Here is a 24,510-nt window from a genome sequence, read left to right on the forward strand (position 1 = left end):
GTTTTTGAAATTTCGTGCAGAGAGCTCAGAGTTTATAGACCAGCATTACAGAAAAAAGAGGAATGTAACATATTTTGGTGAAAGCTGAATTTCATCAAGAGAGAATTTTTTTAATGGAGAGATGGAAGCATAAATGAAAAGAAGCAGTAAGATAAATTCTCATTTTGAAATCAAAGTTTTCACCCCAACTTACCCCACCTCCTCCCTTCATTTTCTCCATTCAAGAACAAATAGACAAACAAAATAAAATATAACAAAACAAAGAAACCAAAACAAGTACATTATATAGGCCCTAGTTGAATTAATATAATTTTTTTCCATATCATTTAATGATTAAATGCTCCAGCAATCAAATAAGACAATCTACGGATCTGCAATTTAACGATTCTTTGAGAACAAAAATTTGACCTATGCTACTTCTACTCATTAGACAGCACTATCATTCTTTACCAACCAGAAATATTATACATCTATAGCTGTTGTTCACTTAGCACCCCTATGCCTCTTTCCCTGTAGGCCAGGGAAAAGTTATTTGACAAAACAGAAAGAGTGGATAGACCTGTACCAAAGATTCTCTACTACCTAATAGAGAATCTTTGCTTGTTCCTGATCATGTAAACATTAAAAAAAGCATAGTTCATCCTCCTTGAAAACTTGCACCTTGTCACATTAGTCACAACAGTAATAAAACCTCTGACACTGTTATTTTTGTATGTAAATGTTAGTGATCACCACCACTTCGATCCACACAGAACTACCAGTTCTGTTTGCCGCTGCCATGGTTACGAGACCGACATATTCATGCAGTGGCACCACACCACATGGAACAACACTTTCAAAGCAAACAGAATTTTAGAAAAAGATGTGAAAGTTGTCGAGAGACATCTCCAAACAAATAACGAGACTTTTTTCAAATTCCAGAATGAAATCCTTCTCAGTAATCTCCAGCAGTACCAGTAATCTCCAGCAGTACGTCATCATCACCAGGTTGTTTCTATGTACTAAGCAAACAATTTTGTCATTCATTTTTTAAATAGCAGCTTCTTATACTGTGATATCAACTGCGTGTGCTTGAGAAAATTTTTATTGAAATACAAATTTAATATGTTGAAAAAAAAAAAGCAAGAAAAGATACATGGAGAATGTGCAGTAAAAAAACAACTCCAAGAAACATTTAGGTTTTTTTTCTATCCTGAAAAATTTTGCTTTCCGGGTTTACAACAGTTAGACGACTTTGCCAGGATATACATGTTTGTCTACATTTCCGGAGTTTTTGAGTGCAACCTTCAGATGCAACTTTTTGATTATATAAATGCCATAATTTCTATCACAATGAACTCTCTTGGCATCGGTCACCTCAGTGGCAACAATGTAAAACTCATAAAAGCTAAATCAGCTTACTCTACAAGAACTTTTTTCAATAACATCTAAGAAAGCAGTTGTACTCATCTGCGACACTGGACAATAAAACAGGCTTAGAAAAACTTTTGGGAGCAAAGTCCCAATATCCTGAAGTGAAAGGACCATGAACAAATAGACAGTGGATTGCGTTTTTCTACACAACAAGTTACAAAGCAGAACCAGTGAGCCAAAAACTGTAGCTAGTAAAAAAAACACAAAAAAAACATGGTTAATAAAACATGAACTTTCATATTCAATAGAAGGATAATCAAGGCTGACGTCCTTTTGAGCTAAATTCCTTCACACTGTTAGTACCTGCCTCCAATTGTTCTTTTGTAACGAGGAATACAAACTAAAAAAACCAACAACACTCTTGCATGAGCAAAATGTGCACCATTATTGTATGATTAAAGCTGTCAGTGGAAGGAAAAAAGTCTCAGTGTACAAGAAATACCTACTCAAATTAAACTAGATTCACTCTACCTTTACAAGTATATAATGCACATTGTACACCTATTCTAGCAAAGCTATATTTGAAAGGACTGAAAAGAAAAGTTCAGTGTTTCTAAGAATTGACATAAAAAAACGTACGTGTATGTACAGTCTGGGATTTGTGTAAGGCGGGTATTGATGAAAAAAAGTCAACACAAACGGAAGAAAGTAAAATAACAAGGGAAGCATGCAGAGTTTGGTACCTCGTCGTCAACGTCTGGTCAGATAAATTGTAACGTGTCCCTTGGCTTTATGAAGTAAAAACAATGAGTAACAAAGCAAAGAATGAGTATGGACAAATTCTTTTTTTCATGCAAAATCTTAAATGAGGGAAATAGCTGCATACTAAAAATCTATAAACTGCAGACCACATAAAACAATCGATCTCACTGAAAGAGAATAATATCTAGTTGAATGTAACTCTGTGTATGATCAGCATAACTTAAAACAGCAGATAAAACAGAGCATATCTTGATAAACCCAGTTTAAGTAGAAACTGCTCAAAGTTTCTCTCACATAAAATAATTATTCCACCACAAGTGTATGTGAAAGACATTTTTAAAGAGAGTGGTGTTGGTATATGAAAAAAGAAAAGTCAAAATACATCAGAAAATAAGAATGCTGGTAGCTTACTAGATACAAAGGCAGACAAAAAAGAATTCATACAGAAAATGGAATTTTGAAGGTATGGTCAGACAGTAGACATCAGAGAAAATGTTGCACATAGAATCGAAAAGTGTGTCAGTGAAGGATTATTTGGTCGTTTTTAAGCACAAACAGGGTATACCGAAAAATGCCGTTTTGAGAAAACCGAAGATAAAGTTTTTACCCCTTGCTCAGTTTCTTTAAAAGACAAGGAGAGTTTTCTTTATAACCAAACAATTATACACACAAATGAAACCAAACTTCTTTTAAAGGTAGACCAATGCCCACCTTTGGTGTAGGTCAAGATTTCTGGAAACCCCCGAAATCTGGGTTAGCCCGTTTGTCCTTAAAAACGACCATTTGTAAGTAAGAGTTCGTTCAGTTCTTAGACATTTACAAGTTGCTTTTAAGAAATCACTTCCTAAGAACTCGTCAGATCGGTACTCACTTGAACATGCTGTAGGTTATAAGGGTTAACAACAGGGCAAACAGCGACACTCCACAGCCTATGTAGGAGATGATGGATAGAACTTTTTTGTCCAGATCACTGAGGTTGGAACCCTCTTGGTAAACATCCTGAAAAACGAAAGGAATTAGACATGTTATAGTGATTGAAATGACAAAAAATGTTACATGGTTACTGTTTTACAGTGCTCGCAACTGCTTGATTAAGGTCATAGGAGCGCACAGGACACATTTTGAGCATTTTTAGTTTGGTAGGAATTAATTTTGAATGTTGCCCGGGTGGCGGCCAAAGCCTACTCTTATCGATTTTGGACCACCAAGACATCTTTAATGTGCACAACTTGCACACGTGACCTTTGAAATTTTTTGCCCTTATCCGAGAAGGCTTGGTGTCAGCTCTAAGATCATGGAAGTGGCTAAAAGACAGCAGTAAGAAGGAGCCAAGGAGTAGCAGTAGAAAGGTTGCAGAAAGAGTCAGACGCCTGGAGGAGGGGGCAAAGGGAGGAGGAGGTGGGGTCTATGACTCTGCAGCATAAAGCAAGAAAGATACAACTTAATAAAACAAACTGGGAATTGAACACACTTCTTTTGTGCTCAACAGTGGTGAACCTAATCATTAAAACACTAATCATAAAGTGAGACAGCAAGAAGCCTTTATGAACAATACTAATAAAATCCATGGCTCAATAAAGATACTCCACAAAAAGATGAATTAAGACAGTTAAAGCAAGAAGAGCTTGTTATAGATTTATAGAAAGAAACAAAGATGATTATTTTTTACTTCTGTATAAGATTCATAACTGAAAATGAAGCTCAGTATTTTAAAAAGTTATATGAAAGTGAAAAATGTTACCATGAGCAAGGCAAAGTTAGTAAGGTGATTGCAGCTACACATAGTGTGGCCATCCGTTGCCTCGACAACGCTACAGCCTTCGTCGGACCAGCCTCCACCATCTTCAGTAAGGTCCTCATCCCAGAACACACACCGAGGATTTGTCGCATTCTGTCAAGGATATTCCGCAGAAGATTTGTATTTATCAGACAAAAAAAGATTATTTATTTAACGACACTCGAACAGAAAGACTGAGATCAGACTTTCAGCCCATCATATATTCTTTAGGATTATTTTTTAAAGTTTAACTAGAGGTTTAATTTTAACATACTCACTCTCTCTCTCCTCTCTCTCTTTCTCTCTCTTCCTTTCCCTCCCCACCTCCCAAGTTTCCCTCCTCCTCCCCTTCTTAAGTGGAATGACTTGACTCACAGTAGTACCTGTTTAAAAGTTGCGAATATGTGGAATGATCTCATAAAAAACACGACCATAACGTCTAGATTGCAACTGATCATATTTTCTGACAGAGATATTTAAGTAAAGAGTAGATGTCTATAATTAACTTTTTCTTACCTCAGCATTGTGTTCAAAAGTCAAAGTGACATTCTCCGGCAGAGATAAAGACTTGACCCCAGGTATGCTGGCAGAGACCACTTGACTGTTGACCTTCTCAATATATGTGATTGTCTCCTTTTCACCCGCCGCGTTCACAGATGCCACAGTTTTAGTAGTTCCTTCATTTTTGCCATCTATTGACTAAACCACAGGAAAAAAAAATCCAAGATAAAATACACATTTTAAAAATAAATCTAACGACATTCAGAATAGTAAAAAAATCCTGGAAACCTTGTCAACATTTTTATAATAATCAATTACTGTTTGTATAGTGAAAGAAAGAATCTTTGAAAAGATGTAAAGTATGAAATCTACAAGTTTACGAGTATACATGTGCATGGATGCATGTGTGAGTGACCATAAATAATAATGCGTTAGTCGGACAGAGAGGCATTTTTAAGTCTTAACTTTAGTCCATCTTGGTGATAAAGCCAGCTACGCAGAGGCTTCGAGTCCTTTTTACTGCATTGTGGTCAAAGTCAAGGTAATTTTTAGACAAATTTTAAAAAACAAACAAAATTTTCAACATCTCGCAAAAATCCACACTGAAGAAATAAACAAATACATGTTAAGTCCTTTGCATGAAATACAGAGAAAAAAGATCAGATTCAGATTTTTAAAAAGCCATGTCAAATCAAATTACAGTATTTGAAGGAAGAAAGAGAATATATCATAGACTACAAGATAACAAAGAATGTTTTATTGCAAGTTTAGAAGTCATGGAGTGACATGAACTAGCTATAGAATTCTTACAAGTGTGGTGGAGGGGGTGGCAACTAGTCTAACAGGGATACATAATAAAATATATGTGTCACGACGCGGCGGAATCAAGCGCTCGTCAATTTTTGGGCATGTAGAGTTATTGGTGTAATCTGAAAGCTGATTTATTTGCCTTGCTTCACATGAAATAAATACCCATCTATTTTGACTAAAACTCAAGATATTTGCAATTGAAGGATGTAAGGTTGCCTTGTTTCAGTTATGAAGTCAGCGAGAAAATGGCCGCCAAAGTTTGGTAAATGCAATAGCTAAAGAGTCCTTGAAAACTGAAAAATTACATATTTTGCGCCTTTAATAAATGTGTCTCAGTAAAATTCACTAGGAAATATGTTTTTATATGGCATAAAAGAAATTGAGCCAAAAAATAAAAATTCGATAAAAATTTCTAAACTAATGCCTAAAAAATGCCAGTTTGTCCCATTCCTGTGTTTTGACAAGCGGCTGATTTCATATATTTTCAATCTAAAACAAAGTTTAGTTTAGTTAGTGTTTTACAGCGCTCACAGCTGCATAAGGTCACTTGAGCACCCACATAAGGTCTAGGTGGAGCAAGGTACAGCAACCCTGGGTAAAAAAAACAACCCCAGGATGCTGCACAGTTGTGACCGCCAATGGCATGTTTGTGAAATTGTTCTATATTGGAGTAAAATTGTATATTTATCATATTATGTATGTAATTATGTAATAAGTATTTATGTATGTCGTACGTATTTATAATTATGTATTTATTTTATGTATGCATGTTTTCCATTGTAACAAAAATTTCCCCTCAAGGGGATCAATAAAAAGGTTATGTATCATTATATCTATTTTGCTATACATAGTGACATAAACGCCAGAGGTAATACTCACAGCAAAGAGCTTTTCCGATTTGTGAGCAGCAAATGCCACCCGTTCCACGTTTCCTTGTTGAGACAGAACTTTCTCAGTGGGGAAAACAATCTGGGCTCCTTCCTCATCTATGACTGCATTACCAGTAGGGCTTACAAATTTTACATCAACCTGTCACACAAAAAAACAAGAATAAAATTCCATTGCAACATGAAAAATGAAGAGGATATTATTATATTTAATCAGATATAAAAGGTAGTAAAACAAGGGTTATTGCTCAACAGTTTTCTCATTTTGTACACTTTGAACAGAACTAAGTCAGCATTCACGGACTTCTAACACCAGGTCAGATTTTACACAGATAGGCCTAAACACTATAAAATCATGTAAACTCAGATGTGAAGTCCCTTAAGTAAAGATTATTAATGATTGTAGAGTGATGACAACCCCATTGATCTGTCCCCGTCATTTTTTGCAAGAACAATTCTGAAATTATGCAAACTGAGCCCAAAAATGTCATTTTGTTAATTTTTACAAAGAATGATAAAGGAAAATAATCAGAAATTAACCAAAAAATAATCAAATTTTGCTAAATTATGTGGGGTGCATAAAACCACGGGGACAGATTGATACAATTCTACATCATTTAGAAGGTGGGCTTCTTTGACCCCCACCAGCCTGTCAGGTCCAACCTGGGCTGAGAAAGATCCGAGAGCCGCAAAATGCGGCTCGAGTGGCTCGCTATATCTATTCCATTCTAATAATGAAATTCACGGCTGATCCAAGTTTTCAAAATAATAGAATAGACTTCCTGCTAGCAGATACAAAAGAAAATATAGCACTGAGAGACGATTTTCAGTCATTTCAGCGCTTTTTTTGTCCCCTTCGAAACGTAGAAAAGCGCTCCCCTGACTTCAGTATATCTCTCCTATTTTCCCTTCTCTATTAGGTACATATACATAACTTTCAGCATTTCTTTGCATTACATGAGGCAACGTACCTGGGAAGTGTGAATGATGCTGTTGTTGTACTTTTATAGATATGACCTTTTAAAGCTGGAAAATTGTTGATTTCATATAACACTTTCGATATTGCATAATCACTTTTAGAAACCCCAAATTAATATACCCCTGTAATTGGAATAAATCTTCAATATTGTATCTCCATCTGATAGATTATTTCTTAACCTTCAGTTTGATGGGCCATATGATATGGTTTAAGAGTGCTTAGTTGGATGTTTTGACATTTTCCTGTGGTGGGGTAGGGGTGTACAAATAGGCCAGGGAAAAGCCCTGAGCCAGTGGTGGATTTTGGCCTGGTTTCAGATAAAAATCCCACTGCAAGCAAAACGGCAAAATGAACAAAACAAATATAATAAACTTTCCTCTAAAATGGAGGAGGAATGGGGGACCAAACTAATCCTCTTTGTGCTACTTCAAAAAACCTAAAATGCAGAGAAAATGAGATAAAAGCACAAATCTGAATCTTTATAAAATTACTACAAAATGAAGATCTATGCAGCCTACAAAATATGAAAACAAGACACATACATCATTTGATTTCAGGTCATCCCCCGATTTGGCTCCCGTTGAGAATAGAAGGCTCCGACGCTCCTGTCTATTTACACCTTGAGCAGCCACTGCCAGATTTGAGGATACAATCTTCAGCTTTCCGTTACTTAGTGGAGCCTTTTCTCCAACCTTGTCAATGACGCCAAGAAGTCTGCACCAGATATATATGAATTGATTCAAGCATTATGTCTAGAATGCTGGAAAAACTACAATAGTACCTTGCAAGTCAGGATAAATGAACAATTCATCGAGTGAAGATTGAAATAAGAAAGGCTGTTTTATTAATTTACATGCCGTCTTCACAAACAAAACCAGAGTAAAAATATCAAAAGTGATAACAAATCATTAATCACAACAAGCACATTAGAAGATTATTCATATTTGTCTAATGTAACTATATTTATACGTCATTCAAAGACCCACTCCTGATAATTTCTACAGACCGTATTCTCCTGCTCCTAAAAAAGAAAACAAAACTATAATCTACTCTTAAATCATATTGCAACTTCGGCAAAGAGTTTTTGCGGCTCGAAAGAACTGAAATGCTTCCAAAAACTTGAAAAGTGGAACAAGAATAATAAACGATGTTTAAAATAATCAGTACCACGCTTATTTATTCAAAACCACAATAATGGCCATTTTAAAAGACTGAGCATAATCCCCTCACTCCCCCTTCGCAGAAAAAAAAGTTATCTTAGATTGCCCCAATAACGCACACTCTTGACAATCCTCCTGATAAGTAATATAAAAACTGTTACTGTATGTGCATTCAAAGTCAGGTTCATTTATTTATGTCAAGATCTTGAGGACACAAATCTCTCAAAATCATTTTTTAAAAACCACATCCTGCAAGATACAACAAATATTTAGTTTTAGTATGAGTTTTACAGCACTTGCAACACCATAAAGTTCTATAAATGCTGAAAATTAGATGATGACTTCATCTCAGTTACACCAAAGTAACAAATACAAAAAAATGAGGGGAGATAAGGACGATAGATCTCTGAAAGAAAGGAAAGAGCAAACCACACCAGACGAGCCCCCACTAGCCACCCACATATACAACAAATGAACGCCGAAAACCAAAACCATGCCTTTTTGAAGTAGACTTTTCCTTTTCAGCATTCTTCAGCTCATCTTCATCAGCAGAGATGAGAACATCCATTGTCTCAACCACATTGTTAGCGATGCCTGGCTGCACGATGACATCATCTCTGGTCAGTGATTCAAGAATGTTGACCACTTTGTTCATCTGTGCGGGCGAGAAGCTCTCGCGATCTTTAACAAAGTCTAGTAAGTCCTGAGAAACTGCGTCTGCAGTGCCTGTGAAAAGAAAAGGGAATGTGATATTGCTTGATGATGACGATAATAAAAACAGTAATAACGAAGAAGAAGAAGAAGGAAGAAGGAAGAAGGAAGGAGAAAGAGAAAGAGAAAGAGGAGGAGGAGGAGGAGGAGGAGGAGGAGGAGGAGGAGGAGGAGGAGGAGGAGAAGAAGAAGTAGAAGAAGAAGAAGAAGATATTTGTGATTGTGTGTGCGTGTGTATAAATACTGTGTGCATGTGTCTGAGTGGGTACATGTGTGTTTGTGTGTGCGTGTGTATAAATACTGTGTGCACGTGTCTGAGTGGGTACATGTGTGCCTGTGTCAGTGTGTGCATGTGTGTGCGCGCGCGTGTGCGTGTGCGTGTGTGTTTGTGTTACGTTTCCCCTTTCCCAAACCTTTTCTTGCTTTTCCTAAACATTACTGCCTTTTAACATCTCCACAAATTCTTACCCTGACCGAGATTACTTTCTTCTTTCAATACTTTGATTGTTACTTCATTTCTCTGGTTTTCATTATAGAACACATTTGAGCTTCTCCGTAAATTTAGAAGAAATAACTTTTCTTTCTTTCTTTAATTGCTGTCAAAAGAGCAAAAAACGGCAATCAAAACAGCATGGTCACAGGAACCCAGTAAGGAAAATGGTTGGGTAGGGAAAAGTTTATCGAAAATACTCCACAGATCTTCCTGTGAGTAAGCTGCCTATGTTTCCTATTTTTCCCTTCCAGTTACAGAAACTTACAAATTAATCTAACCTTTACAGCGCCATTCACATACATTTCCTTCATAAATTTTCATTCCCCACATCGTGTATATTTCCCTCACAGAGCACCACACACTTGAAACCAGATGCATATTTTTACTGTAATGTATCTAAAATTGCAGCGAAAATCAGTATCGGCTAGGTCCGAGGGGTCAAGTGCTCCAGTATGACCTGGGCCGGAAGGAAGCGAGGACGTAAAAATAGCCCGGTGCTGTTAGCGTTGATAAAGAAATAATGAAATCTGAGAAAATGACTGACCTTGAGTGATGGGCCTGTTTTCCAGGTCGTCAAGAGAGATGACAGTACTGGGAGCCTCTAGACATTGGGACTCGTCCGCAACCTGCCACACCCCGTCCTGGTTACTGTTGAACAAGCTGGACACCACAAAATAGCATCATGAGAAAAAAAGAGACGATGGAAGTGTATTAGAAAAGTTATGAAGTGCCCAAATAATCATTTATGGTTATTTGGCGCATGGCGTAATAATGCACAGGTGAAAATTATCCGTTCCGGTCACGGAGAAGTCCGTTGCAATCACTCTCCTGGCTGGGTGACCAGATGGAATATTTTGTACTGCTGGCTGTGTGACTGCAAAGTGTTAAAATTCAAGTTAAAGCTACAGTTTGTCATTTGGTACCACTTCTGACTGAAAGTACAAATGAATTAACTTGATTAAACATCTATGCCAGTCTGTTTTCATAGAAGATTTTCATCTCAACCTTCCTTCTGACATTTATTGTTCCAGTCTGTTTGGTGCACAAAAACTATCTTTACATATTTCTGTCCTTACCGCGGGTCAAGCAGGCCTGTCTTTTTGCAAGTGGGAGAACTGAAGAACAACTTTGTAAGTTTGGATACTGTAGTAAACACAAAATGAGGGGGAGGGAGGGATGAATCTGAGAGAGAAAGAGGGTGGGGGGGGGGGAGAGAGAGAGAGAGAGAGAGAGAGAGAGAGGGAGAGAGAGAGAAAGAGAGAGAGAGAGAGGAGAGTGCAGGAAGAAAGTAAAAGCACTCAGCAAGACCAGGGCAAGGTACCACGGTTTATATAACAGCACAAAAACAAAAACAAAACAGACTGTTTAAAACAAAAACAGACTGCCAACATCTCTGAAAAAACAAACAAGGCTCGCACCTCACATGCTGACAGATCACCTAGGCCACCTGGTGGTGGAAAATAATTAGGAATGTTATGCTTCATCAATATCCAGCTAGCAAAGTTGCTTGTGATGAAAACATCTATACCATTTGTCAGTCCACGTTGCCATTTCTCTTTGCATACCCAGTAATGGAGTATAAATATGTTACAGGTGCTTAGTGGATACCACTGGTAGGTCCCCCTTCTCTCTCTCTCTCTCTCTCTCTCTATCTCTCTCTCTATCTCTCTCATTCTCTCTCTCTCTCTCTCTCTCTCTCTCTCTCTCTCTCTCTCTCTCTCTCTTTTTTTGTATCTTTATCTTGTATCAGTGTGTGCCCGCACCTGTTGGGAATCGACTAAGGTGTTCAACATATTCAATATTCAAGTTAACTGATAATGAAAAATTAAAGAGTTATTTGTTGGGGAATGGCAAATTGTAAGAGTTATCCACGATTTCGAGTTGTCTGAGTTCGTGTTATCTGTGCTCCAGGGCACTTTGGAGGCCATTTTAGAGCAAATTCAATCTCACAAAATGAGCACCAAAAAAAATCAAGTGACAACTGCAATTAGACTGGCGAAAACTTTGAGGCATGTCCTGAAGCAAGTCACTTTAATCTTTGCTGAAAAAAGGGGTACATGTACTTCAATGTGTGTGACCAGTAATGAGTAATGGCGTATAAATATGCCGATTTGTTGTAACAGGTGCTTAGGGGATACCACTTCTTTTTCACTCTGTCTCTGTACTAAAAGACCACCATTGTGTTGATTTACTTCCCGTTACTCACAACTCAAATCTGATTTGTTGCTTTCTTTGTATTACACTGTATTTTTCAATACTGTATTTTTCAATACAGAATACAGGGTGATTAAAAAAGAATGCGCCAAAATCATCAAGTGATATTTCAAAGACGAAAAACAACAGAAAACTTTAGCTTGGACAAATGTGTTGTACATACCTTAAAGTTTTTATTTCAGGTTTTACAAGTGCTCAATATCTTCACCACCAAAAGCACGGACAGCTTCAAGCCAATATGAAAATTCCCCCCAAACACGCCTGAGGATGTCCCAGGCCACCGTGTTGATTGTAGCAGTTATTCAATCTTTTATGTCATTGATATTTGCTGGAAGTGGGAAAAAATAAACTTCGTCTTTAAGATACCCCCACAAAAAAAAACCCACCAAAAAAAAAAAAAAAATCACAAACGGTGAGGTCCGGGGATCAGGCAGGCCAGCCGCAGAGAGTGAGGTCTTTAGCACCTCCCCTACCAATCCAGCGGTGAGGAACATACATTTTCATTCAGATAAGCTCGAACCCAGAGACGCCAATGAGACGGTGCTCCATCTTGTTGAAAAATGAAGTCATTAGAATCTGTGTGCGGTAAAGTGAGTAGCCACAATCAACACGGTGGACTCAGACATCCTGAGGCGCGTTTGGGAGGAATTCTCATATTGCCTTTAATGTTTTCTGTGCTGCTGATGGTGGCCACATTGAGCACTTGTAAAACCTGAAATAAAAACTTGAATGTATGTGTACAACGTGTCCTAGCAGGAGTTTTCTATTGGTTTTCATTTTTAAAATATCGTGCGATGATTTTGGCGTATTCTTTTTGAATCGCAAAGCATTTTTATATATTACATGCTTTTGCCAGACAAGCTTCAAAACCGGAAGAAACATTAATAAATCGGAGAGCTCACCATGCTCTGGTAGCAATTTCCACTTCAGAGCTTTGAGGATTCTGATAAGGACAGATCAGATTGGTGATGGTGCCTGGATTAGTGATGGGCCAGGAGAAGCTGCCTTTGCTTGTGTTTGTCACCTCTCTCTGGCACTGTTCAGAACCTGATTAAACAAACAAACAAACAAACAAAATGCAAGATTAATGACAGAAGGTAAGAAGGACCATAATTTACAAGATAAAATTCTCCATTTATCAAAAAATAAAAATGTCATCTAAGGAGAACCAGCTTTGAAATGAGAGACGGGATGGAAATAGATAACATGACCTCAGACTGTGACAATTTGTGTTAGATTTTTATATGGGTTTAAAGCTAAATTATCTGGGGGGAGAGAGAGAGAGAGTAAAGAGCGATAGAGCAAGAGAGAGAGAGAGAGAGAGAGAGAGAGAGAGAGAGAGAGAGAGAGAGAGAGAGAGAGAGACAGAGAGAGAGAGAGAGAGAGACAGAGAGAGAGAGAAAAAGAGAGACAGACAGACAGACGGACAGACAGACAGAGGCAGAGACAGAGACAGAGAGAGAAAGACACAGAGAGAGAGAGAGAACAAAGAAAAATGTTAAAATACCATATATTCATTCTTGATTTTTTTTTCCTCTACTGAGCCTATTGATAAGAACTGTTGTTATTATTATTACCTGTGAAGGTGGGGCCAAAGTGCATGGACTGCCCATTGATGTTTTCCTTCCGTAAAAATCCATTAGGAGATGCATTGCTCTGCTCAATGTGTGTTTGTAGCATGCTCTTGACAACATTAGGAGACTCAGTGTTGAATACGGTGACTTCGATCTGAAGCACAACTTTGTGAGAACGATTTTCTTCAGGTCTTCGGATGGAAGAGTGCAAGGGCAGGGGGGGAGAAAATAAATCAAAATCTTTGTTAGTGTCACTTCATTTTTATAAAAAACACTTCTTCTGAGACATGTATAAATATATAACAATGAAGAAGTACGTCCTCCAAGGCATTGTATTGATCTGAACTTTCTTTCTCTCTTTTCCTTTTTTACTCTCTACAGAGCACACGTCATTAACAATAATTCTTCTATCAAAGTTTCTGTTGTACACATATGTCATTGTGAGGCAGCGGGGTGAAGTCAGGCGCTCGTCAAAATAATGAAAGAGAAGAAATTGGAATTTTTCCGCAGGTTTGGAAATTTTAGCGAATTTGTGTTTTTTGGCCCAACAACTTTCATGTCCATTTGAGAACACATTTGTGCATGGATTTTAATGAAAAACGCTGAATAAAGGTATAGAAGATGTAAATTTTAAGTTTCCACAGACTTTCAAACTAAGGAAGTAACTAAACTTTGGCAGTCATTTTTTCGCTTTTTTACCTCTGAAACCAGGCGACCCCCCACCTCTTTCAATCGCCAATATCTTGACTTGTATCCAAGATAAATGGATACTTTTTTCATCGAAAGCAAGGCAAATGGACAGGCTTTAAGATGGCACCAGTAACTTCATATGTCTAAAAGTTGATGAGCGCCTGAATCCACCGCGTCGTGAAAACATAATATTAATTTTCTTTATCCCTTCAACTCTCCCCATCTGTTTTAGTTTAGTTTTAGTAGAGGTTTTACGGCACTCGCAACTGCATAAGGTCATATGACCGCCAGAAGATTAGAGGTGTTACAAAAGAGTAACTAACATAAAAAAGAAGAAGGGGAGATAAGGATGATAGATGCTTGATAGGAAAGAAGAAGCAAACCACACCAGAGCACCCGCCAACCACCCACTCTCCCCATCTGTGGGAGGCCCTCAATATTACAGAACTGGCTGACATGCTGAAGTTTTCCCTGCTGTTTTTGTAAAGCGCTCTTTTTTGCCGGTTGGAGTGCTGATCCACCTTCAACATTCTTAATTCCCAATAGGAATGCTTGCTTATGAAGGGTTCCTTTCCCATTTTCTTTTCCATTTACTTTGAACTCAGAAATTATTTCAAAAAGTAATGTACCAAAGTGCTCAAGGTAACAGACAGCAAGATTCTTGGAATCTGGATAAAATGGTACCATAATTTATAACAGGTTTTTGTCCCCTTTACTTCTTCACCTGAGAAAACATTTCCTTCTTTATTTCCTTCTTTATTTCCTTCTTTATTTCCTTCTTTATTTCCTTCTTTATTTCCTTCTTATAAAACAAAGACACAGAAGAATAAAACCTGGAGATAATCTCTAATCTTATCCACCCTGAGCTGAAAGAGAGAATGATCCAGGTGAAAATTGGATGGTAATGCGCCACCCATGCAGGTGGACTCTATTTACACTCCCATCAACACAATTTAGATCATTTTGAAGGTGGGCTGCTTTGATCCTTCGTGTCAGGACCAACCCAGGCGGAGAGGGATAGAACATCCCAGCACAAAGATGGAGGTATTTTGTAAAAATTTTCCCCACACAGAAATCGAACTCAGGTCTTTTGCATGCCACAGTTAAGTGCCTAACTGGTACACCACAGACACCAGCTTCCTAGCTTTGGGGGAGAATAGAAAAATATGCTTTCTGGCGATAGCGAGATTTCAAACTTAGCCCTCAGCAGTGCTACAATGGCTGCTGGCTCTGGAATTAATTCCGCCTTGGAATTTGTGTTGAACTTTTCCCCACTTCAGATACAAAAAGGCAGGAAATTAAACTGAATGTTTGAATACCAGGACTGTTTAAAAAGATGGGCATCTTATTCACACATACGCTAAAAAATTAGCTAAAAATTTTTTAACAAAATGTTTTCAATATTTTCTCTCAGCACAGCGTCTGGTCAATTAACTGAGTATTCCACCTTCAAATGAACTTCACATCACTGTGAAGGGAATTACAGGCTTAGTTTTTATAGTTAAGTAGTTTTTACAGCGCTCGCAACTGCATAAGGTCATATGAGCGCCAAGGGGTGGATGTCAACAGAGAAGTCCATACAGGGAATCAGGGCTCACTCTGCTCACCTCTCTAGTTTCAACACTCTAGTTCAACAGTATAAAGTCTTCTTCGACTATCAAAGCCCCCCGCAAATAGTGGGTCGCAAGAGAAAGACAAACATACAAAAGGAGTAGAGGAAAATTGATGATAGTAAAGATTAGAAAAGAAAAAGCAGCAGTTCCAAGTATGCAGTTCTGACACAGTATGAGCATGACATTGATGAATCAGCCCATTACAATTCTACTGTGCATAAGAACATGATAATGTCCCCCCTTTTGGAATGGCCTAAAGACACTATAGTCAGTAGCACCACCCTGGGGGGTTTATTACAGACTTAAAGAAAACAAAATGCTCTAGATTTTATGTAATATCAGGCCATGAGTCAAAGTACTTACTCATATCGCAACACATAAACATCAAATCCTCCTTTCACTTGACTCGTTATGTCTCTCAATATCTGAAATAAACACAACAATTTAGTTGTAGTTAGCGTTTTATGACATTTGCAACACAATTAGGTTATATCAGTGCCAATGATTAGAGGTGTAACAAGACAGTTACAAACACAAAAAAAGGAGAAGAGACAGGGATAATAGATGTTTTTAATTATATTATTAGTAGAGGGTTTTACGGCACTCTCAACTGCATAAGGTCATATGAGCGCCAAGGGGTGGGTGTCAACAGAGAAGTCCTTACAGGGAATCAGACTTACTCTGCTCATCTCTCTAGCTTCAACAGCACAAGGTCTGCTTCGACTATCAAGGCATCCCGGAAATAGCAGGTCACAAGAGTGTGACAAACATACAAAAGAAGTAGAGGAAATAACAACAGTAAGGATTAGGAAAGAAAAAGCAGCAGTTCCCTGTTGCAGATCAGGCACAGTTATGAGCGTGACATGATGAATCAGCCCATTTACAATTCTACTCTGCTTGAACGAGAAATGTCCCCCCCCTTTGGGAATGGCCTAAAGACACTACAGTCAGTGCACTGCCCCGGGGGGTAATAGATGTTTGATAGGAAAAAAGGAGCAAGCCACACTAGAACACCAGCCTACCACCTAAAATGCATACAAAACCATTTTATCAATCCATCAAACACATACTCCTGTAAACAATCCACATCTAATTACCTTACCTGCTAAAACCTTTTTTCTTCGAAATAAGAACAATAAAAGAGAAGGAAAAAAATAATATAGGCCTTCAGTATTTTTTCCTCTCATTTGGAAATTTTAATTGATTTTTTGTTTGTTTTTTGGCTCAAGACTTTCTATGTCCATTTAAAAACATTCCTGTGTGGATATTACTGAAAATCATTTATCAAAGGTACAAAAAAAATAAATTAATTTGCTGTTGTCAAGGACTCTCAAGCTTTGGAAATCACCTAATTTGGGCAGCCATTGTCTCAATAATTTTTCCTCTGAACCAGGCGACTCCACCTCCTATAATCACAAATATCTCAACTTCTATTCAAGACAGATGGGTATTTTTTTCATCAAAGGCAAGACAAAGGAACAATTTAAGCTCTAAGATGATACCAATAGCTTCACATGCCCATAAATTGATGAGAGCCCGATTTCACCACGTCATGGAATAATTATTCTAGACCAACTGCTAGGAGGAACCATACCTAGTCAAGGTTAAAATTCCTTTCTGCAATTTCCTGTCCAAGAAGTACAAACCAACTAGCCCAGTTCTCTGCCTTTACCCAGACTAACACACAGGCTAGTGTGTCTACGCAAGTGTCTACGCTACTCAACCACTGAGGCTAAGCCTATATCTTATCCACACTCAAACCTTCTTTCCTCAGATATGTTTATATAGCAGCAAAACATACCCATGTGATAAGACACAAACACGAGTCAAACCAGTCCAAGACAACCACCAATTGTCGAGGAGGAAAGTGGATAGTGACCAAGTAATAATATTAATAATAATAATTATGATAGGCATAATAATAATAAAAATAATAATAATAATAATAATAAAAATAATAATAATGATCATTAATTGCATTTATGTAGTGCATATTCATTAGTAAGGAAGTGGGAAGCGGTTGTTTGTACAGGTGATTGTCTTGGACAAGTGTTCGTTAGAGCAGGTTTGACTGTCTAAGTTAATCCCCACTTACTCCAGTTTTAATGCGCAGTTCCTCCTCTGCGTACTGCTGAGAGTTTGTGTCCTTCATGTAAGGTTCGAATGGAGCATTGACTCTCACATACACAAGATTGAAGGAGTAATCAGTGGTTCGACCTGCAGCAGAAGAAAATGAAAAATGTACACATTCACAAAAATCGTTCTTTAACCCTCTTAGTACAACAAATAGGTCAGCAGGTCAGCACAGCAGAACCAAAACGTCGACCAGCTGATGGCTTCCCAGAACTGAAGTATAATTTCAGTGGGTTTTCAGAGGTTCAGGGGGAGTAGCAAAGAAAGCTTTTGCTTCTGATCTAAGAGACGTTTTTCAAATAAATTTCACATACAAAGACCGAAGACACCAGCATCTAAATTTAGAGTGAAATGTTCTATTTCTAAGCCTACACTAAAGGCGGGTGTGTCAGGCCGGTAAAAGCCGGCATGACAACATGACAGGAAGGCCGGTTTAGGCCGGTATGGCTAAAAAAGGGTTCAATGTTGTATATCGACGGCATGCTGTAAGACTCTGTCGTATGCCATTATAGACTTTGTTAGTTTGAGTAAGATTTTACGGCGCTCGCAACTGCATAAGGTCATATGAGCACCAAGGGGTGGATGTCAACACAGAAGTCCTTACAGGGAATCAGACTTACTCTGCTCACCTCTGTAGCTTCAACAGCACAAAGTCAAGGCACCCCGAAATAGCGGGTCACAAGAGTGTGACAAACATACAAAAGAAGTAGAGGAAAATTGACGATAGTAAGGATTAGGAAAGAAAAAGCAGCAGTTCCATGTTGAAGTTCAGGCACAGTTATGAGCATGACATTGATGACTCAGCCCTTTTACAATTTCAGTTCTACTGTGCATAAGAACATGGTTAATGTCGTCCCTTTGGGAATGGCATTTGCAGTGACCTCTTACAAAATAATGTCATTCCATTATCCATCAGTCCAACTCTATAAAGTGACAGCTGCAGGTTCTCTTCAACTGTTTTATAGTTCCGTTCAGTCTATTCTCTGAATCGAATGTCAAAGGGAGAAAGATAGCCCTAATGTTTCTTTCCTTTTACCTTGAGACATTATCCAATGTTTTCACTTTCTGTACTGACAATAATAATAAGAATAGCGAGTCTGTCAATGTCTGACGATGACCAAAACATCCACAGAAGAGAATATTTCTCCAGTGAAATAGAAGAATTAAAGGTAACAATGATTTGTGGCTCCTGCTGTGTTTGATGAGACCAATTCAGGCAGAGAAAAGTTTGCCACATTTTTAACCTGAACTCCCAATATACTGCACCTAATTGTGTTATGTGTTTACCTCCTATACTGTTATCTCCATCGCAGGTGGGACCGATGCAGCAAAACGAGCAGTCTACATCCAGGGAAGTCTGGTAGTCTAATCCACAGGTGCCTTCATTGTTTGCCACCATGCTCAAGCACATAGTGTAGGGGACACACCGGCTTGATATTGCCATTGTTTTACTTTTCTCTCTCCAAGACACAGATTTCACACACACCATCTGGAGAGAAAGGAACACTCATTCCTTAAAAACTTTTAGTGAATCAGTATCCTATTCTCAAGATCTGACTGCCAGTCATGTCAGTTTGCTTAAGACCCCATTTTTAAATAAGTACAATCACTTGTTTTCAGCACATATCAACCCCCTGAGACCGAACTTTAAAGAACCAAGATCCTGCTTTTGCAAAAGCGAAATCTAAACAAGTACCGGTATAAATACTTCCAGCAAAAACATGTACGTGAATGTCTATACATAACGGTCAATTTCTCAGTTACTTTTAAAAGTCCCACTGCAGATTTTCTGATGTATACAAGCTTATTCAGTTTCTACATAGATTGTCTCACTTATGAAAATAATAAATAATTGGAGCATCTTCTGTCTGACAACAGGTGCAAAGAAATGTCCCCTAGGTGGGATGGCACCCGGGCTGTTGCATTTGCTAGTCATCTTAACATAATCATGTCTCATCTGCCTTGTTTGGCACAGTGATCGCTATTTTTAATTGTCTAACTAACTACAATTAATGCTCACACACCATCTTGTCTGATAAGCAGTTAGCCCTGTCATCACTGTCAATGTACCAAAAACACTATTTTGAAAGCTATTCCCTGATCAAATCCAGGTATAGACAGTGAAAGATCTTGTCAGTTTATTAGTGTTTGAGCACTTAACCAACTGCTTGCACTGCGTGCTTCCCGGGAAGCTGAGAGGAAGCTGAGAATGTTTCTGAGTGTTCTATGGTCTGCTGGGGTAATAATAGAGTGTAAAGAGCATAGAGCTTGCTATACAAATGCTATTTATTATTATTATTATTATTATTATTATTAAAATCCTACCTGTTTCTCTGACATAGCCTTCTATTTCTACTCAATTCTTGAGCACAAGAATTTTAGGCAAGTTTTTAAAAGACTGACACACAACTAGTCAACCATCAAATATGTGCTGTTGCCTCCTGCCCCAAAGAGAAATAAGTCTCAATGTTCCACAATTCAGTTGAGCTTGCTATCAACTAATGTGGACTTTACCTGCTTAATGTTTAAAAAGCTTTACTATAAGAGGAGGAGGGTCAGGAGGAGCAAGAAGAGAAAGAAGAGAAAGAAAAAGAGGAAAGAGGAAAAGGGGGAAAAGAACAGATAGAAATCGAGGAGGGGAAAGTTAAAGAGGAGCAGGAGGAAGTAGTCCATTAAAAGTCCAAATACAACTACACACGATGAAAAGGCAATTTTGACTGTTTTCAAGGTGGACAATGAAATCTCTTTTATACCCAGTGCCAAATGGGGGAATGGTTGTCTGACACAAACTGATCGCTAACCGATCGTCCGACTCGCGGCCAGAAAAGAAATGCGTTTATTTTTTAGGCCACGAGTCACTAAGCGGTCGGTTTGTGCCACAATGGTCGCTTTGCGCCCTCAGTCTGGCTTCTCCACCTATCAAACCAAACCAGTTGTGCCAATGGGCACTGGGTATTACACACACCATAGCCACAGACCAGTTACCTCTGGAATGCCTATGCAAGGCTGTTTCCCTTGTGATTGTTGTTTACAGCCATAATTGGTGCTTGCTTTGTTACAGCTGTAGCACTCTGAACCGTCACTGAAGATATTGGCAGAACCACCTGAAAAGAAAAAGATGTAAAAGTGGGCACGTTTTACGCTTTCCAAAACGGTCACATTAGCTTGTCAGAGGCCCATGCCCTTAACATATAATGGACAAAATGAGACCAACTCTTGGTAAAAGGACGGCAGTACCTTAAACTATCCATTGTCATGCATAAAAGTCATTTCAAAGGTTATCACAGTGTTTCATGCTACATTCAAAATACTACATATAGTTCTCATTAAATAGTCATATTCATAAAAAGTGTTTCTATCTACTCTAAGGTATGGAATATGGAATAAGTGTCATCCCCCGCTTATTAATTTTCATTTTTTTTGCGCACCCCCTGCTACTTATTCCATACCACCCACCCTTTTATTATTTTCCAGCTTGCCACGACCGACGATCATGTGAAACATTATAGGCTTAAGACACACAGGGCCCAGAGACAGGAAACGTGGCCAACCTCACTGACACTACAAGAGAACCTATACCGGCCGACAGATGAACTGAGCAGGACGGCCCAATTTATGACAGATACCAGACTTCAAATGTGATGTGATCAAGAAGAAGAAGAAGATCATAGGCCAATCTAGATTCTAGATATCTGAATGAAACTTCTGCTTTTTTTTGTAAATGGCAAATTACCCTCAGTATTAGTACCAGTACTGGGATGGCTACCTCCATTTCCTGTGCATTTTTTAAACTTTAGTACATTGGTTTATACTTTTAATACTGGTTTGTTCCTAAATGGGAAAAGTTATCACAGTAACTTACTAAAATCACTAAAATTTTATGATGTCTTGTTCTTTTATTCTCAGAAAGAGAAATAAAACAGATTTGTTCCTACTAATACAAGGGTATGAGGTTGAATGTGCCACCCCCCCCCCTTTATTCCATACCCCTGTTTATTAATTTTAGACCACTTGTCCAAACCCCCCCCACCCCCCCCCCCCCCCCCCCCACCGTTTATTCCTACCCCCACCTACCCCCAACCCTTTATTCGATACCTTAGAGTACATGAACAGCAAACATGTAGCAAAAACTCATTTCGGACTTTAAAAAAGCAACCACTTGTTCTGCAAGTGGGCATCAAACATAAAGATTCTAAATAATACGCAATAATTGACTCTTTTCACATCAGAGAACATTCTAAAAAGTCAGTGTAACAAAAACTTTCATGCCGCATAAAAAAACGCAGGTCTTCCACTTCTATTTAAAATGGAATTAAGTTTTCACACAGACTCCAAAAAGACTAAATGATGCCACAGCATAGACACATAATGCTTAAAAGCAGTAAAGCAAATTTGAACAATATGAAAATAGCGTTTAAAAAAATCATGACAAGTAAAATCCAAACAAAAAAGCCTTGATACAAATTTTATATAATTTAAAAACAAAAGACATTTCATGTCGAAATTCTTTTTTTGAAGAGCCCCTCCTCTTATTACAAAAAAAGCCATATATTCTTTAAAAAACAGAGTTAGTAGCTAAACAAAGCAATCAAAAACTTCAAAATTTAAAAGAAACTAGTGTTGACATATTGAACAAGATAACTAAAAGTCATGCATATTAGAGGTCAAGAGAGAGAACAAGATATTTTGTTAAAGACACCCCACCAACATTGATAACAGGAATGGTCTTTTTGAAAATTACAGAACAGGTAAAGCAACCATTTGAAATGAGGAGCAATACAAAAGAAGAATATTGTTCGTAGCTGCTTTACTGTTATTTTTGAGCATATTTACTGCCCTACAAGGCACGGTGAATTAATTTCTACTAATACACTGATTATTTTCTCCTTCCTTTTTTCTTGTAGCATAAAAAACTGCATCTCCTCTCCATGTTTAGCGGCAACAAGCAACAAAAAAGTAAAAGTAAGTAGAAAGATTGTAAATATTGAGCAACCCTCTCAACACGATTACGATTACTTAAGAGTTGATCTGTTTTTACTTAAGAGTTGATCTGTTTTTACTTAAGAGTTGATCTGTTTTTACTTAAGAGTTTATCTGTTTTTACTTAAGAGTTGATCTGTTTTTACTTAAGAGTTGATCTGTTTTTACTTAAGAGTTGATCTGTTTCAATCCAGCCTGTTAGGATCAACCTGTGCAGAGAGGGATGCAGCACCCCTGCAAAAAGATGTTGGTAAACACACATGACAAAATTCCCTATGTAAGAATCAGGCTCAAGTCTCTTGATTGTTAGAAAGAAGAGCCAAACCATTAACATCATAGACACTGCGGTAATTCCTTTATAGTGCAGGACATTTTAAAATATACTTGAGTAAAGAAGTGCATATCAATATGGACCGATTTTTTAATGCAGGGCAAAAGCAAGACAGAAAGACAGACAGATAGAAAAAAGAAAAAGGAAAAAGAAAAAAACCCACTACAGAGGCACTCTCCAAATTCTGTGTGGCAGTGTTTGCAACATGAGGTGCCCCTCCTACTTGCATACAGTGACTTTCTATTCTTACATTACTTTACACACCAACCTATTGGCACTGATCAAGTGTCAAGACAGTTGTTTTACAAGACATGAAAGTGTCCCTCATCTTACTTGTACTTGTAACAGGACATAATAAGGAGCAACCTGTTAAGTATCTATCATGCAGGGAATGGGGGGAGGGAGCAGGAGGGTGGGAAGGGGGGGGGGGGTCAGTAACATCTGTCAGCACCACAAGTCCACAAGACAAGGGACACCTTAGCTCAGTTCAGTTTGAGTAAAGGGAAGCGCATCAACAGGATAACTGTGATACATGAGGAAATCCACCCCCCAAAAAAAACAACAACAACCCCACCAAAAACAAAACAAAACAACAACAACAAAAACTGCAAGATTGTTAAGAAGAGAGAGCAAGATAGCCAGAAAGAGATGAAAAAGGGAAAGAGAGGGAAAAGAAGCAGAACCTACCATGCAGTGGCATTCTCGGAATGCTCACAACAGTGTACACATTATATTGTATAACTTGCAAACATCGAGGTTGCATGATGTCGCAATCACAGTGAATTTGTGATAGACACACAACAATAACAGAGAGACACACACAAAAAAAAAGAAAGTGGAGAGATAATGATGATAGATGTTTGAAAGGAAAGAAGGAGCAAACCACACCAGAGCACCCACCAATCACTCACTCCTCAACTCACATATATATATATATATATATAAATACAAAAAACAACCCATGAATAAAAGCTTTCATCCAATAATGTGCAAGGTGACCTCTAGTGTTAGAAAGCAAAATAAAAATCTTGTTGAGCTCTTGCATATTACATAATGCTTTTTCCAAATCATTATATATAATGATGTACCGGATACATAAACAGAAAAAAAGAAGCTTAAAAGATGATGCATTTATCATTTCTGATATTACTTATATTAGTCACAAGTGACCTCTGTGGAAAAAAGATTGTGTAGGGAACAAGCGTACTGTCTATGGTCCTACACTAAAGTCCAAATCCTAAAAGCGTGGGGCATTAGTAAAAACAAGAACGTGCAAGACAAAAAGGGATAATAGAAAAGGTTCAATACTTTAGAAGCACAATTCTCAAAAAATCACAAAATATGTATGTCACTGTTACATTTCATGAAGACATTTGAACTTATTGTGCTTTGACTAAAAGGGGGAGTTGTGGAGCCAAAAGTCTTCTCAAGCACCAAATGCAAAATTAAATATTCCTGGATTTTCGCCAAAAATCCAGGACTCACAATGCAAAGTTCAAGGATAATGAATAAAATCATCATTACAACGAGGACAACAGTTGT

General features: G+C 38.0%; 1 protein-coding gene across 1 annotated transcript in view; it reads right to left on the bottom strand.

The window, feature by feature from the left end:
* Positions 1-24,510, bottom strand: part of LOC101855057 (adhesion G-protein coupled receptor G4) — a gene marked incomplete in the record, with an annotated part of 58,866 nt that overhangs the window by 18,593 nt on the left and 15,763 nt on the right. Inside the window, 14 exon segments of the mRNA XM_013088636.2 lie at positions 2,097-2,141; positions 2,987-3,114; positions 3,857-4,006; positions 4,409-4,591; positions 6,083-6,232; positions 7,612-7,783; positions 8,727-8,955; positions 9,978-10,093; positions 12,550-12,694; positions 13,225-13,412; positions 15,888-15,949; positions 17,620-17,741; positions 18,945-19,146; positions 20,643-20,761. Of these exon segments, the coding sequence (XP_012944090.1) occupies positions 2,097-2,141; positions 2,987-3,114; positions 3,857-4,006; positions 4,409-4,591; positions 6,083-6,232; positions 7,612-7,783; positions 8,727-8,955; positions 9,978-10,093; positions 12,550-12,694; positions 13,225-13,412; positions 15,888-15,949; positions 17,620-17,741; positions 18,945-19,146; positions 20,643-20,761 (2,011 nt within the window).

Source organism: Aplysia californica, unplaced genomic scaffold (genome assembly GCF_000002075.1).
Source record: "Aplysia californica isolate F4 #8 unplaced genomic scaffold, AplCal3.0 scaffold00779, whole genome shotgun sequence".
NCBI lineage: Eukaryota > Metazoa > Mollusca > Gastropoda > Aplysiida > Aplysiidae > Aplysia > Aplysia californica.